The sequence below is a fragment of the Scomber scombrus genome, chromosome 14 (assembly GCF_963691925.1).
Source record: "Scomber scombrus chromosome 14, fScoSco1.1, whole genome shotgun sequence".
Classification (NCBI taxonomy): Eukaryota; Metazoa; Chordata; class Actinopteri; order Scombriformes; family Scombridae; genus Scomber; species Scomber scombrus.
Window position 1 is genome coordinate 21694330 of NC_084983.1, and position 16689 is coordinate 21711018.

The 16689-nt window shown below is 37.7% G+C and overlaps 1 protein-coding gene across 1 annotated transcript in view; it reads right to left on the bottom strand.

Moving 5' to 3' along the window:
- Positions 1 to 15232, bottom strand: part of fstl4 (follistatin-like 4) — a 203879-nt gene extending 188647 nt beyond the window's left edge. Inside the window, exons 1-2 of the mRNA XM_062433395.1 lie at positions 15089 to 15232; positions 3367 to 3400 (exon numbers count right to left, since the gene is read on the bottom strand). Of these exons, the coding sequence (XP_062289379.1) occupies positions 3367 to 3400; positions 15089 to 15232 (178 nt within the window). The remainder of the gene's footprint in view (positions 1 to 3366; positions 3401 to 15088) is intronic.
- Between the last annotated feature and the right edge of the window lie 1457 nt (positions 15233 to 16689).

The following is a 16689-nucleotide window of genomic DNA, read 5'->3' on the forward strand; positions in this document are numbered from 1 at the left end:
CAGTGTGTGGAGAGAGTCTGCAGCTCCAGGTTACTGGGAGTCACCATCACAGAGGACCTCTCCTCAGCAGTGGTGGGTAAGACACACAATACCTTTATTTTCTGAGGAGGGTAAGAAGACCCAAACCTCCCTAAAAGCTGTTTGTCAACTTTAACAGAAGCACCACAGAGAGCATCCTAACAAACTGCATGACAGGCTGGTAGAGCAGTTGCACCAAAGCTGACAAACAAACCCTCTCCAGCGTGTTGTGAAAACAGTGCTGGACATTGTTGACATTGAGGTGCCATCAATAGAGCATCTTCACAGCACCCGCTGCATGAGGAAGGCTAAAAACATCAGGACATTACACGCCCCCGGACACCATTAAGCTCCTCCCATCAGGCAGCCACAACAGATCAATCTACACACACACACACACACATATAAATAGACTGACAAACAGCTGCTCACCAAAAGCTGTGGCACGACTCTCCTCAGTCTGAGACGACTGATATGCTGCCATTATTGGAGCATGTGCAATATTTACTTACCTGTCACTTCAAACCACTGATTATGCGCCGTATTTCTACACCAACCACACATCATTCAACACCCCAATAGACCATCACTCCAAATCTGTCCACCACACCTTCACTGCTGATGTTTTTGCCTTCTCATAAGTTGTATTTTTATCAATAACTGTATTTGTACTTACCATTGCTTATTGCTTTGATTCTGTACATTTTAAACCGCTGATATTTTATATTTCTTATCTTATTCCTGTTTTAGTTATTCTTTGTAAATATGTGTACAGTCTTAAATACTAATGCACCCTTTGAGGCTGATGCAATCACAATTTGGTGGTGCCTTCATAACGACAATAAAGATCTTAAATCGTACACATTTCTAACTCATCAATAAGTCACAATATGGCAAAACAGGCTGCTATTACATGCTGAAACCTGCAACACAACTGACCACACACGTCATTAACAGAGTTAAACACACTGCTGACATAAAAGAAGGTACTGTCAGCCAAAGTCATGTCCCGTTATCACCTTGTTCATTGTAACGACTCACTTTCGGAAGTGATTCACATCAGTGAGTAGGAAGCGATCCAGTGAACCAGATAAATGACGGCAACTGTGTCCTGAGAGAGAAAAAGGAGCCTCGGAAGTTGCTGGTTTGAATTCTTGGTGGGAAATTTGGATGAATCTAGATGGTGACATAAAATGTGAATTTACCTTAACCCTAATTGCTGTTGCTCAATGGTCACCAGTACATGAATGGTTGTGCAGGGCCTTTCCACAGATGGAAAGGCACATTCATAGCACGTGATCACTTGGACTTTAAGAGCTGGAGACAAATATTAAAATTAAATGGAGTGTATGCAAAAAGCCATGACCTTCATTCCACTGTTTTCTTTTTCTGGTGTTCCCATCAACTTCCTCTGCCTGCATACTGAATATGTTTTCTGTCAGCGTGTGTTTGCATGCTTCTGTACATCAAAAGTGACTGCACATTCATGAAGCCACGTGGTGCAGCGTGGTGCAGAGCCACCTTTCTGTTTTGTCAGCCTACTCCATCAGCCAGACATCCTTTTTTTCTACACATACTATATGTTAGCACCGTAATCTGTGAGGAGAGGTATAATGATAATAGCTGTCACAAACACCTCAAACAGTGTGTTTCCTATCAGGATGTGTGTAACTGCAGCGGAAGTATAAGAAAATGACACAGAAAAGCAATTGTCATTTAGGAAGCTTCGTTTCTCCACGTAAAAATACAATGTTAAAAAAGAAATCAACTAACAAAGCAGGTAAAAAGAAAAACGAAGAGGGAGTAAAATGCTGCACTAGATGGTGAATAAGAAACAAATTAAAAGGAGGTCATCTAGATCATGTTTAGGTCGAATAGAAGAAAAAAGGGAATCAGCGCCTTACTCTGGAGATGAAAACATCACATTACAAGTTGCCTTTAAAGTAATTTTCACACAAACCGCTCAATTTAACGCCATGCACTACAAAACGGTAAAAATTCAGAACAAAGAACAACATACAGTGTGTGAAATGTGTAAAATGGACATTGCTGATTTGACAGAAATGAAACATAATAGTTAAAACCTTCTTTAAGATCATCTCTGCAACAATATGTACCTTTCCAAACCAACAACTGAATATCCTCCTCTATCACCTGCAGAAGACCTTAATAGCATTGACAACAATAGTCTCACAATTGTTGGGAAAGATTGCAAATGCGACTGAAATCCAGTTTGTAGTGTGCTTTTACCTGCTCCTGGCACTTGAATTGAAGTTACGAAAGAGAGAAGCTTTGGACTGCAACAGAGCAAAATAAGTATACCCACTATACTATGCGATAAAAATAGCAAACATGGAGGGCTGCTCAAAGAGATCATCCCTGAGCAAACACTGATTGATGGGTTATCTTGTTTGATGTTGGCAAAGGAGTAGTATCAATATTTTAGATTTAATCACCAGAGTATTGGTGATGGTGTCATAATTATAGTTGTGGCAGCTGTAGCTCAGATGGTAGAGTGGAGAGATTTCCATTAATTGTAGGGTCAGTGATTCAATACTTGACTTCTCCCCTCCAACTAAATTCTCAACAGACTTTGAAAGATTTAAAGTTTTTTTTTATTTTTTATAAAGGCATCAACCGTCTGAGCAATCACTGCAGCGTAAAACAGCCGACAAGACCAAAGCCAAACAACATTACTTACTCATTTCTGACAGGGGATTAAAGACGGATGACAGCTGAATAATTATCCACCTGACAAATATATATTTCAATTTATGGACAAGTTGTCACTTGGAGTGAGTGATTTCAGGTGCTTCTGCTTTTTTGCCAGTTGAGTTGGGGAAAGATGTCAGAATAGTGGGGCTGAGTTTCACTATGTTAATGAATAATCCTCCCTTTTCTCAGCTATACTACTACTTCCTCTCAGGTAGTGACAAATGCAGCAGAACAGATAAACTGGAGTTGAGAGTCTATGCCTTCCAGTCCTGCTACTCATCTCTTGGCATCCACTGAAGATATAAAAACGCCCTCTACATTCACATCTGAAATGTTTTCAAACATTTTCTTTAGAGCACAGTAGAGCAATAAATGTACTGCACTAACAAGTGGGATTTTTCAGATTGTTAAATCATCATTAGAGGTCTTCTCTAGAATAGGCTCCATGGTCCATTTTATGGGAGCCATTTAGATTTGAATTACTTCCCAGCAGCATTTCCTCGCAATCAGAAAACTAAAGTATATGCCAGAATAACAGCAGAAGAAAAAGAAAAAAAAAAAGATTTGTCATAGAGCACAACATGGCATATTTTGAAAAATGCTGTTTGGTTTGAACACAGTAAGTGTACTCACATTGATCGATGTTCCCGTCTGCCTTCCCCTTATCCTGCAAACAGAGAGCACACACAAAAGTGGTTATTACAGGCTTGGAGGAGTGAGACAAAAACAGCCCTTTCTGCAGCTTTTCGTGGACCATGCGTTACTGTGCATTTTCCTCTTTTCTGAGCTCAAAGAAGCACGACTGAAAACAAAAAGGTGGACAGACGAAATTAGAATGAAAATGAAAAGAAAAGAGAGACGGAGAGGGGAGAGAATATATGGTGGAAGACAAGAGTGAAGCAAGAGGACCTTTATAAAAGAAGGCAGATCTCAGTGTCAATTCAACACTTTCCAAGGTGTCACCATATTAAACTAGACACCACAAACATCAACACTCATTCATTTGTACATCTTAGCTGTGAGTATGATACTGATATGCAGTTTTAAATTTACCAAAATTAATGTCACTTTCAGTCATTGTTTCCTGAATATTTTAAATGTAACAGATGCTTGGATGCCCAAATGCAACGTAATATCAGTTATGGACAGTTTAAAGAAACATTTTTAACAATGATTCATCAACTCCATGTTTTGTGTAACATTTTACCATATATAGATTGGTGCTGTATTTCATCAGAAGAACAAGAAAAGCTAAGATGACTGCTTCAGGTTTAACGTGGCCACTAATTAAATATGTATAATTCAAACTCCCGTCTTCTATGAGAAGTTAATGTGCGTGGAAAGCAGCGAGAGGTTTCAGACATCAAGAGCTCTCAGCTAATTGAAGAAGATAAATGAACAAACACAGTCTTTATCCCAGAGGTCAGTACTGTTTAAATTAAAGCTACAACGATGAATTGATTTATCAATCAGTTGACTAACAGAACATTAAACCTCTAACAATTTTGATAATTAAGAAATGATTGTCAAACAAAATGACAAATTTGTATGTTACAGCTATTAAAATGTGAATATTTGTTGCATCTGTTTGTTTTAAATGATAGCAAACTTAATAGTGGTGGGTCTTTGATTGTTTATCCAACAATACAAGTAATGAAGTAAGTGTGATTTTTAAAGGTTTACTGTTTTCAGACATTTTACAGACTAATCAATTAAATGACTTGAGTAATGAATGAGTAATGAGACTCACAGCAACTCAATAGACATTAATGGACATTGTTGATGCTTATTTTTGTTGTTACTTCCAGGTATCTTTACCTCTAATAGGAATCCAGTTGACCTGTGTATGTACGTATGTATACATGTATGAGGGTGTTTGTATGTGTGTGTGTGTTGGTATGCATCGCATGCTTGTTAGCTACCGATCACTTGTGCTTGTTACAACAGCAGGAACGCTGCTCTCCATGAATGTATCTGCGCTTCAGATGCAATTTCACGAACATCGGTGAAACAAAGTATCGACATACCATTTAAAAATAGAACAGAGGCAGCTCCTCTACTGCAATATTGCCTCTAAAAAGAAACCAATACGTGGCGGCACTTGAAGTGTTGTGACATTTTGCATTCTTGTCCCTCAGTGTGGATGTCACCGGTAATGAGGCTCAGTGTTAAAACATATTTGTGTCTGCAAGGCCTTCTTAGCTTCCCAAGAGACTGAAAGCCTCACAAGAAACAGAGCAGTTTTAGTGCTTCCTGTCATTGCCTCCCTTTTTTTTTGTCTCTACATCTCTATCCCTCTCTCTTTCTGCCATCTGTCCATCTTAATTGCAGACATGCTTCCTCATGATGGCAGGATAAAATTGAGTGTGCTCATCAGCACCGCCTTCCATCATCTCGAGTGCCGCTGTTTGATCAATTGATTAGAGAATCAAACCAAGCATAGAGGTGAAAGAAAGGCTATGTGCCTCTTTCTAAAAATACTGTGCTCTTTACCACGGCCCTCCGGGGTTCTCTTTGTCACTTTCTTTGATGCATTTAGCTATAGGGGGGGGGTTTATGGCGTAAAATAAGAGTTTAATAACAACTGAAGGCACTTACTGCAGCGCCACTTCATAAAGCAAAGTAGAGGCTAACATTAACACAAGGATGATAAGGAGGTACTTTGCATTTTGCTCCAAAGTGTTGTTTTGTCGCTTTGGGTGGAGAAATGTAAATAAGTAGCACCAACATTTCATTTGAGCAAATAGGGCATACCCACTGGGTTTCAATTAGGAGGGATCTGATGCTTTTCTCCAGCATATTTCTCCAGTGATTGAGGCTGATTAGACGAGAGTTGTATTTTTTTTCTTCTTCTTTTCAAAAACAATCCCTGCTCATACAGTGTAGTTATTATTATGAAATGAGATTATCGGAACAGTGGAGAGGCTGAGAAATATTAACAATAAGGCAGATTCAATACCTTTTAACATCTTTAGCCTGAAGCTGTTATCACAGACTAGCCGCATTAATACAAGGTGAGGCTGTGTGCTAAAAATCACAATCAATTTTATCCATGTTTGTAAAACTCATAATCAAGCGGTAGTACTGTTGCTATAGTTAAATGTAGTTTCTGTATAGCATGCATACTAATCAGCCAATCAGAAACTAAATATTTTCTGTGGCTATTGAATAAGGTAGGGTAGGTAGGGTAACTTTATTGATCCCCCTAGGGGGAAATTCAAAATTGACAAAAGAGTATTCTTAAAAAGTGATAAAAAATAAAATAAAATAACATACTATATACAATAAAACAATCTCCAAATACTGTACACAATAAACAATAATTATACAATACATTAGTGGGAGTGGGAAGTACTGGGAGCTAGGGCTACACGATATGGACAAATTATCGTATCTCGATATTGAAGCCAAATGTCTCGATATCGATATGATATACGATATGCCTTTGATTTCACATTTGTTTGAAACAATAGTGAAAATCAAGCATTCTTAAACAAAACAGCATAATAATACCAAATGGACATTACAGTTCGGTTACTCAACAAAAATAATTTATTAATCACAACAGACCAATAACTGCCTTAAGCTGCAATTAAATAATGATTAAAAAAATGTTCTGCAACCTCTATTTACAACAATGCTTTAACAATATTTTAAATGTAACAATAGTGAAAAAATTAAGTCTTTGGCTGCATTAAAATAAATACATTTAAAATAAATAAAATAGATTGGGGGGGACATTTGATATTGTCCATATTGTTGCTTTTTGCAATATTAATATCTAACACGTTTATATCTGGATATAAATACGATAACGATACATACCGTTCAGCCCTACTGGGAGTTGTGGTGTTGTACAGCCTGATGGTTGATCAATCAATCAATCAATCAATCTTTATTTATATGGCGCCAAATCACAACAAAAGTCATCTCAAGGCACTTTACACATAGAGCAGGTCTAGACCGTACTCGTATGTTATGAAATTGACATAATCGTAGATTTGTGGCTCTTTTATGACTTTGCAGACTCAAGTAGAAGTCAATTTTTTTCAAAACACTGTGCTAATGTCATGTTATTGACGCCTCGGTCTGTTTCTTGTGTCCTTGTGGTTTGTGGTAGCAGCAGAGTTTAAGTGTGCCGACTCAATAAGATGGTTATAGCCTCTAAAAAAAAAAGCTGATACAAAACAAAACTCTGAGTGCTACATGCCTCCATCTTGGATGCCATTTAAAAAAAAAACGCCCACACAAAACAAGAAGCTGACACTGTTGCCACAGAGACTGACATTTTGTAGGAATGCAATTTGAACAGCGGGGCAATTTCAAGCCAAGCTGTGTCTGTTTGAATATACCTTTTCCTCTCTCCCTCTCTCTCTTCTCTCTCTTATATGGGTTGCTATGCAGGCGCTCTCTTCGAGGACCCATATGTTTGTAATATATGCCCACTTACTCTCCATCTCTCTTTGTCTTTTAAATCCAGTCAACAACAAAACTCTCTACTAAAAATGAGATGCCTGCATGTCATCTCAGTGTTGCAGTTTCATTACATTTATTATTAAGCAGCCACCAGTGTAGTCTGATATGAGGAGCATATGGAAACTTTGACCTTTTGAAGATAGTACCTGATTAATACGAAGAGGCGGGAGATCCGAGGAAGAGAAAGAAAGCTGAACCCATCAGGGTCTGTGTTTTCACAAGAGTCCATCTATCTATATTCGATAGCTATTCCCGGATGTCCGTTGCTTAGAAAGAGGGACGTATCTTATCTCACAGTAATCCACCAGTGCACCAACAACGTACTTAATGAGCTAAATGAAAAAGAAAAGAGCAAAAAGAAAAAAACACTGGCAATGTATGTAAGTGGTAGCACCTTCACGGGAATAACTTTGATAAATTCTAAAATAGAACTAAAGGCTAACTAATTTATGCTTTTTTCCCCCCTGAATCATTAACTGAAGTTGTTTCATGTTTCCAGTGGCACAATCTGTCCACTAAACATTTGTACTTATTGTAATTAATCTCTGGCTTCTAGAGACTCATACATAAACAACAGCTCCACAAAGTTTTACCTTTTCCAAACACTAACTGATACAGCAGATATGTAAATGTATTAGTACACTAAATTACATTAAAACAAATCTATTATACGTACAGTACATGTCCAGTGACCATGGTACACTATATGATGTGTTTTGATAAAGTACATAACGGACAATTAGGAAGGGCATGTAAAATATATTACAAAACCTGATGTTATGCATATTAACATTTTTATCCTAAATGTCGGATGCCAAACTTCATCAAACATTGCCATTCTCCAGAGTCAGCTGGAGGTCTCCCTCTCTCTCTCATATGAACATGACAACGGATACGTTTGTGACTAGCATGATGTTCACAAAAAACAAAAAACAAAGAAGAAGAAGAAGAAGAAGAAGAAGAAGAAGAAGAAGAAGAAGAAGAAGAAGAAGAAGAAGAAGAAGAAGAAGAAGAAGAAGAAGAAGAAGAAGAAGAGGGGTATATATGTTTGTGAACTTTTTGACACCAAATACAACTGGAGATCACGCATGATTATCATGAACACCCATGCACAAATGTGTCCAAAACGTATGCATTAAAGTTACTTCTGGTAAGTTAGTCTATATTGATACAGCACTTTTTTTCAAATCTGGATTGTGTGCTCAACATCACAAATAAAGCAGAACTTCAACAATGCAAAGAGCCCCTTTAGTAACATGGGTGTTCACCTTTCTTACACTACATCCATATAAAGCTATAAATTACAGCCTGACACAGACAGGGAGACAGCTGTAAGCAGCGACACTTTGGTGGTAACAGAGAAGCAGGTGCCTGGCATGGGGACCAGCTGGAAGAAGTCGCAGCAGAAGCAGATTCAGTGCGAGCTGGACGCAGAAGAACAAAACACCGGCAGCAAAAGCAACACTGAGACGACCAGTGGGGCGGAGAGGAGGAGGAAGCAACTCACAGCCTCTGTCATCTCCTTCTCTCTCTTCGCATGCAAGGTTTCGCTGGTAGATGAGATGTACCATTTGAACACCATGGCATTAAATAAAGCTTCACATCATTCAGGACAGCCCTACATCCATACTACCATGTTTTCTTTCGACTAGAAAATGCATCAAATTACAGAAACTATACATAGGTGCAAGGTAGCTCAGTACAAGGAAGCAGCTTCAAAATTACACCAGATGGTTGTGCTTGGTAGAGAAAAAAATCACCTTTTACCACTACAATTATAGTGGAGAAGAGTATTATGGCTTCTTGTAATGATAATTGCAACATTGCACGCTTTCCGTCTGCCTGAAAGGTTTTTTTTTAAGCTGCCAGAACAAATTATCAAGAAACAGACTGGGACATTCTGTTGCACTTGTGTCCATAAACTACAGCTTTTTAGGCACAAGTCGAAAGCAGACAGTAAACAGGGGTAATAGTTCAAATTAAAACAGAAGAAAAGACTGCATCTTACTCTTAAATAAAACCCTATATGCTCATTGATGTTTTTCAGTATGTAGTGCCACTTTTCTCCAGGATTAAGATTGTCTCAGTATTTGATTTCATCTACATCATCTGACTTGGATCATCACTTAGGTAACTAGGTAAACTTTATTGATCCTCCTTGTAATAAGCAGGGTTATTATAGTTTTTTTTTTTATTTAGTTTTTTAGGGGTTTTTTCAGTTTAGTTTTTTAGCCATTTCTAGAAAATTGTAAATTACGCGCCAAGCATCGTCTTCTTGAGCGTTATGCGGCAGCTGGCATCTACTGTGCTGCCACCTACTGGAACCAGCCCGTTATCTCAAGAAGTCAAACTGAACAGGACACAGTAAAAATCAATCAATTCAGTTTAGTTTTAGTTAATTTTGCATTGTTCAATGTAGTTCTATTTAGTTTTTGGTTGTTTTGTTTTTTTAACTATTATTTTTATTTGTATTTCAGTTAAATAATTATTTTTTCACTGCTAGTTTTAGTTTTAGTATTATTTGTACTATAATACTATACTATAATAACTATGTGTATATATATATATATATATATATATATATATATATATATATATATATATATATATATATATATATATATATATATATGTATTAAATATGTATTTTAAATATGTATTTTTATCATTTATTACCAGGGTTATATAACCCTGGTAAATTTAAAAATAAATAAAATAAAATAAAACAGAAACTACATACAATAAATAATCTTTAAATACTACATACAATATAAAATAAACAATCTCTGAAATAATCTGCAAGGTTCTTGGGATTAAACAGTAGGGACAGTCTCAGTTTTATTAGAGGGAGTAGGAGGAACTGGGAGCTGTGGTGTGGTTCAGTCTGATGGCTGATGGTATGAAAGAGTCCCCCAAGCGCTTTGAGACATGTCCAGAGAAGCATTAAAATGTGCATATGGTATAAAATGAATGGCATACATATACTTTTTCTTTTTTTGCATCTTCCATCCTTTTATCCATTTCCTTTACCACTTATCGTCTAGAGGGCCACAAGGGAGCTTGAGCCAATCTCAGCTGACATTGAACGAGGGTTGGGCTACTCCCTGAACAGGTCACCTCACAGGCAATTAAGAATCACCAATTAACCTGAACTACATGTTTTTTTAATCTGTAGAAAGAAGCCAGAAAACCTGGAGAGAGAACATGCAAAGTCCACACAGCAGGGCCTAAGTTGGCCAATGAGTTAAAACCTAGACGCCTGTTGTTCTGAGACAACTGTGCTAACCAACACAGCTACATATTTAGTTAAATAAATTGGATAATTGGATTTACTTTTCATTATCTTGCCCTTTACACATTATTATTGCTCAACATTCAGGTTCATGCACAGACAGGATTTGTGCAGTCTGACATAAGTTTCCTGTCGATATCCTTTCCATCTGCACCAAGGTAATAAACAGTAATTGTACCAAAAGGTGTCACCAAACCAAAAAGTCAAAATCAAAAGCATTTCTTTTTTTTTCTTCTCCCTTTTCTTCATTTCTCACTCTTCTGTTTTCAGTCTGTAACACCCCTAAGAGACTGTATTGTTCTTCTGTTTGTATTGTTTTGGGGGATTTTAGTCAAATAATTAAAAAAAGAGAAAATCTGGCGCCACTTACGCATTCCCAAAGGCTTTTAGAAAGCATCCTGCATAATCATGTGAATTCACAGATTCGCATGATTCACCCCAGGGTCGACTTTAAACTCTGGCGCCAATTGACAGCTTTTTAAAGTTCCAGTACTGGCCAGAGAGACGAAGGAGGGGAATGCCTGGGAATTTGTTTTCTGGGGGGGGTTTTCCCCCCGCAAAGGGATTTCAGGGGACAAAAACCACCAGGGCAAAATGACAATCCACAGCCAACTGCAAACTTGGCAAAGCCCAAGACTCAGAACACACCAGGGGATGTACATGCCTCATTTCACAAAGAATTAGGGCGACCGTAGGGCTGTGCGTATGTCTTTTTGACATCCTGTTAGGGCTTTATGTTTCTGTTATGCAGGGAACATTTGTTAAAGGGTTCATTCTCGCTGGCAAAAAAACTGTTTGCTCGCAGGGTTAATCTTTTTTTTTTCTCTCCGTCTCTCTCTATTTAACCCATAAATCTTCTGTGTGCCACACTGATAGATGTCACTAGGCAAGCTCATTCAGGAATATGCCCATGAGTGTATAAGGAATAAAATAAAAACTGTTGGGTATACAACGGACATAAAAACAAATGCTAAGAGTCTAAAAAATAATCACACACATATATGGGTCGGTGACAAATAAGGTTTGGCAAGATGAGCAATTCAAAAATGTCTTAAAAAACATTTTAATAGTAGTGTCAGGTGTGTTAAAATGTACATTTATGTTGGTTTTATTTTTATTTATTTTAACCAAAAGTAAAACTGAACGCTCCTGAAAATGTCACATCGTGTAACCACAAAAGCATAACAAATATTAAATATTTTCACCCACCTATTTTTTAAAAACATAATGTTGTGTTGCAAAAGTAGATTATATTTATTCCGCATTTTAGTTCACATTTATTTTCCTGTATATAATTTGATTTTTATGAAAAATGACTGGTTCCACCAATTGACACTGGGTTGCTTTACATCATTGACCCATATATATTTATACATATATAAGTATAAAAGTAGGCAGATATCAAGCTATGTACTTGTTGTTGTAGTAGCTTGTAACCGTAAACAAAAGTATAATAAAGAACTAAGTAAAACAGAGCAGAGCTGGTTGTATTGAGTGTTGTGGGCATTGAACAGCCGCTGAACTATTAACCAACAACAACACCAGCAGCTGAGTGCATAATGTGGTGAGCTTGATCACTTTTTCCAATCTGGCTGTGTTCGCCTACTATTAAATGAAATGAGCACAGGGAGTTATTTCTGAGAGTTTGGGGCGTAAGAAAGGCTGCACTAAGACACTTCATGCTTACAAAGACTGGGGAAGGTATGGTCTGTGATTTTACAATATCATGACCCACACTCATTTCTAAATTTTGCACTCAGCAGGATCAGATATTAAACAGGAGCTGATCTGTGAGTTATAGCCTGCAGCATAATAGCTGGTGTTTCCCATTCATTATTTATCAGTTCTGAGTGGCTGTTGAACTGTTACCTGCCGCTCTGGATCACAGTTGGATCGGATTTAGTCTGCTTTGTATCTGTAAAGTGGCATTTAAGTGTAGCATGGCTACTAATGTGAACAAACTCCACAGACACCAGTCGAGAGGCATTAATGTTAAAGGTGTACTACGCAGGATTCTCCTAAAAACAATGTATAGACTAATCGCTCTTAATCATCACGTATGACCCACTAGAGCAGGGATATTCAATTAAAAGTCACTGAGGCTTATGAAAATCATAACGTCTGTGTTATCTTTCAGTACTTTGAAGTAGCATTGTAGTTACATCAGCATCTGTGTCTAGTGGGCAGATTGTAGACTGTCAAATAAATAGCTACAGTAGAATGAATAAATAAAGGGCTTAGTTTTAGAAAAAAAGAAAAAAAGAATCCTGTATTACTTTTAAACTTAAACCTTAAACTTAATTTCACATCTAATAACTTAATAACAAAACATCTCAACACATATGAACTATTTTCTCCGTGTGTATCTCGCTAAAAGTCGAGTCTCTCCACATGTCCGATTTGATTGGCTGATTAGCGTCACATGATAAGATTGGCTATGACCATTGGTCTGTGAGTTTCTGAGGGCCGCTCCACTTTTACTGTCATAGCTGGAGAAGCTGCACCCATTAAAATAGATCTCAAGCACTCTAAACAGCACGGCAGCGTCTGTAGACAGGGAGAGCAGGAGGGATTTTAGCCCAGCAAAGTTACAACACAGATATCCACACAGCAACTCTTTCAAAGGGCCGAAGCACTGCCTTTAAAGATTAAGGCTCACCAGTAGCTGCTCAGCTCGGACTACCAGCATTGAAAGCATGCTTCCACATCACTATCCATGCTGGTTACATCTAGTGGTTACTGTCAGTCTCCAGTGTCACCACATCACACCTCGTCGCCAAAAGCCCACACAAACATTTGCCCCACTGCTGTGTTGCATTATAAATACAGTGGAAGTAAGGATCCTAGCAGAAATCGAGGGTGTACTTTTTTAAGTACAATATGAAATATGAAATTTGAAATATGTCGGTTGAGGTTTAAATGAAAGATATTCAAGCTTTATCTGCACTTGCTTACTTATGTTTAACTCTACATTCAAACAGTTTTGCTCTACCAAGATATTAAACTTTTACATTCATACCAGGGTTCAGTGGCCTTGGCCAATAGCTTAAAAAGCTGGTTCACAGACTTAAATTCTATAAAGCATGAATTGAATAAGACAAGCTTTAGATTTTAGGTGTATGACTAAAATTAGAACATGCCAATACAAGTAAAGACAGCTACATATATATTCAAACACTACCAACTAGCAGCTTAACTTGTACCTGTGATTCTTGACACTTTAAAAATGTTTGCACCCATGGATATGAGCTATAAACACAGTAGCAATCACAGTCTGCTTAAAGGACATTTGAAGATATAGTAGAGGTCTGGACAGGGACTACTGAATCCCATGTATATCCCATGTAAAAACCATGTTTGATTAACTCATGGTAAATACTGTCCAGCACCAGCCAAAGTTGGCAATAGGTGCAGCAAGCAATATGTGTTTGTTTGGCTTCAATGAAGTGTGATCACTTCCCAGAGCTGTAAAATCATCTCTGTGAGTATTACAAACCGCTGTGCAGTGTTTTTCTGATCGGCCTTTAAATGCAATAATATTTTACTCCAACAGGACTCGCTGGATTGTGTTTCATTGTCCCAGCAACACAAAATGCCCACACCAACACAGCCCCTTGTATTGTTTTACACAGGGCTGTTTTCAGTCTGAATTTATGCAGCTGAGAAGTTCCTGTAGGTTACTGAACCAACAAGAAAAAGTGACAGCTTAATCAGAACAACAATATTGGTGGTGCTATGGGGCTATATTTAATGTTAATGCACATTTGATATGGTTTTCATATGTTTACATACAATATTGGCAGTGTTATTGTAATGTTTAAGTGCATAATACTGCATTTTCAGCACATTTTAACAATGATAATTGTTAAAGTTTCAAGTTGACTGTATATTCAGAGCTAGACAGTTGCACAGATACATTTGAATCTGCGACGTAGAAATTTAGCAGTAAAAAAAATTAGCATCTTGAAAAAATTCAGCTCAGATATGTATTAATCAAAGTAGCAGCATCCGTAGTAAAGGTGGAAAAATGTAGTTTACTGTTTTTGTACATTTCTATTTAAACAGATTGACGATCAATTTGACGAATAGCGGTTAGTATCACTGACGTAAGTACACACCCAGTGGTACAGTCCACCAATCAGAGTGTTCTGACACAGCAGACGCGCAGGCTTTAAAATTAAATCTGCCAATCGGAACAACGCATTTCTACCTGAGACCCACGTGTTTGTTATTGACAGCTAGAGTCACCCATTAGCAAGCCTGCTACATCAAAATCTCTGGATTGAAAATGAAGTGAAAAAGAGGACAGAAATGAGTCTATTTTTTGTATTTAAATCCGGACATAGGCCTATACTAGGCCTAATGTATGTTGAAATATATAAGTTAACTTCTCCCATGACATAGCAGATATCAAGACAAAAGATAGAGAGTGAATTGCTTTAGTGGGAAGCATTATAGTAAATGTGTGTGTGTGTGTGTGTGTGTGTGTGTGTGTGTGTGTGTGTGTGTGTGTGTGTGTGTGTGTGTGTGTGTGTGTGTGTGTGTGTGTGTCTGTGTACATGTGGGAGAGTTTGGCAGGATATTTACCATGGAGTGTGGTTCTTGGGAGGAAGTCTGTGACATGCTGGCTGCATCCACGCTGCCTCGCCTGCTGCTCTTGTGGCCTTCAGCCAGCCAGCACCCTGAGATTCCCAACAGAGCGGCCACAGCCCAAACACCCAGGCTGCCCATGAGTGTCTACCTGAGTGGAAAAGTGAAAACACAATGTACATGATGCGCTTAGTTTCATTCTGTTGTAACCACTGCAGTTTTCAAAAACAAAACATGTAACAGCTCATCCTATTCATGTTTGTCTGTGTTAAAGAAGACTTAAATGGAATATGATTCAATTAAATCATGTCAAAGTGTTGTTGTGCATAATTATATGACTTTAACTGTATATCTTCACACATCAGCTGTGATATTAATCTTACATAATCCTATTTGAATGCAAATGCATTTGATGACTTACCTGGAATTTAATTTAGGATCTAACACTTCTGTCATTTTGAAGCAAACTAAATGGCATAAACATTATATTCTCCCAAGATTGTATAAAGACAGAAGAGCTGAAATCATGTTCAAACAAGAGGAGAGCACATTTCCCAAATCAGAGTCCACAGACAGCTTTATTTCAGTAGCTATTTCCAGGTGTGACATGATAAAAGAGGGTGTCTTGGCCCAAAGAAGGCAAAGGCTGAATATGATACCATTGCCCCTGTTAATACGATCTTTCACTGATACTGTGACCAATATTTTCAATAAAAACAAATGATGTCCTATCTACAAATGTCTGTGTGCATGCAGCACATAAAGAAGCAAGTACCTCAAATTATGTTCATACATTCACACACACTCAATGGAACAAATATTGTACACTAACATACACTCATTACGCACATACACACGCAGCATAATACAACTATGTAAACATCAAAGCCCACACTGATGGGGATATTATCTGTATTACAAAGCTTTTGATGTCAACAAAGAGACAACCCTCTGCAGTCGCAAATGGTGGAGAGTGGCATGGGAGCTTAAAATAAAAACTCAGATCAATTCCACTGTTGTGACAGACACACACTCACACATACAGAAACACACAAACCTTCAGGAAAAAATACCTACAAAGCATCACGACTGTACCGCTGTGTGTGATGCTAGAGTGTAAAAAGCACCTGAAGTAGCTGCACCTAAACATTTTTTAAAAAAATAATGAGTCGCTCCTTCAGTAAATTATATATAAAACTGGCGACTAGGCAAGGAGGCATTTAATAATTGAAAAGATAAAATGTGTTTCAGATGGTACTTTAGAGGACCTAAACTGAAGAGCGAATGAACCAGAGAGCAATTCATTTCAACTGAAATAAGATAATTAAATAATGTACAATATTACCACCTTTATAAAAGGAATATTTATTGCAGGGTTATTGTACTGGATTTCTGTTATTACGTCCACCCTGTGTAGTGTCTAATGCCCTCCAGAAAAGGTTGGCATTTTATTTATTATATTTATTATGCATTTATTGGACTCCATCAAAGCATTGACTTCTTGTCCGGTCTTATCAGCTGGTGTGGGTCTTTATGGTTGTACTGTGTGACACCGTAGTTTGTTATTCTACTTTCAGGTAATGTGTTTATGCTTTTTA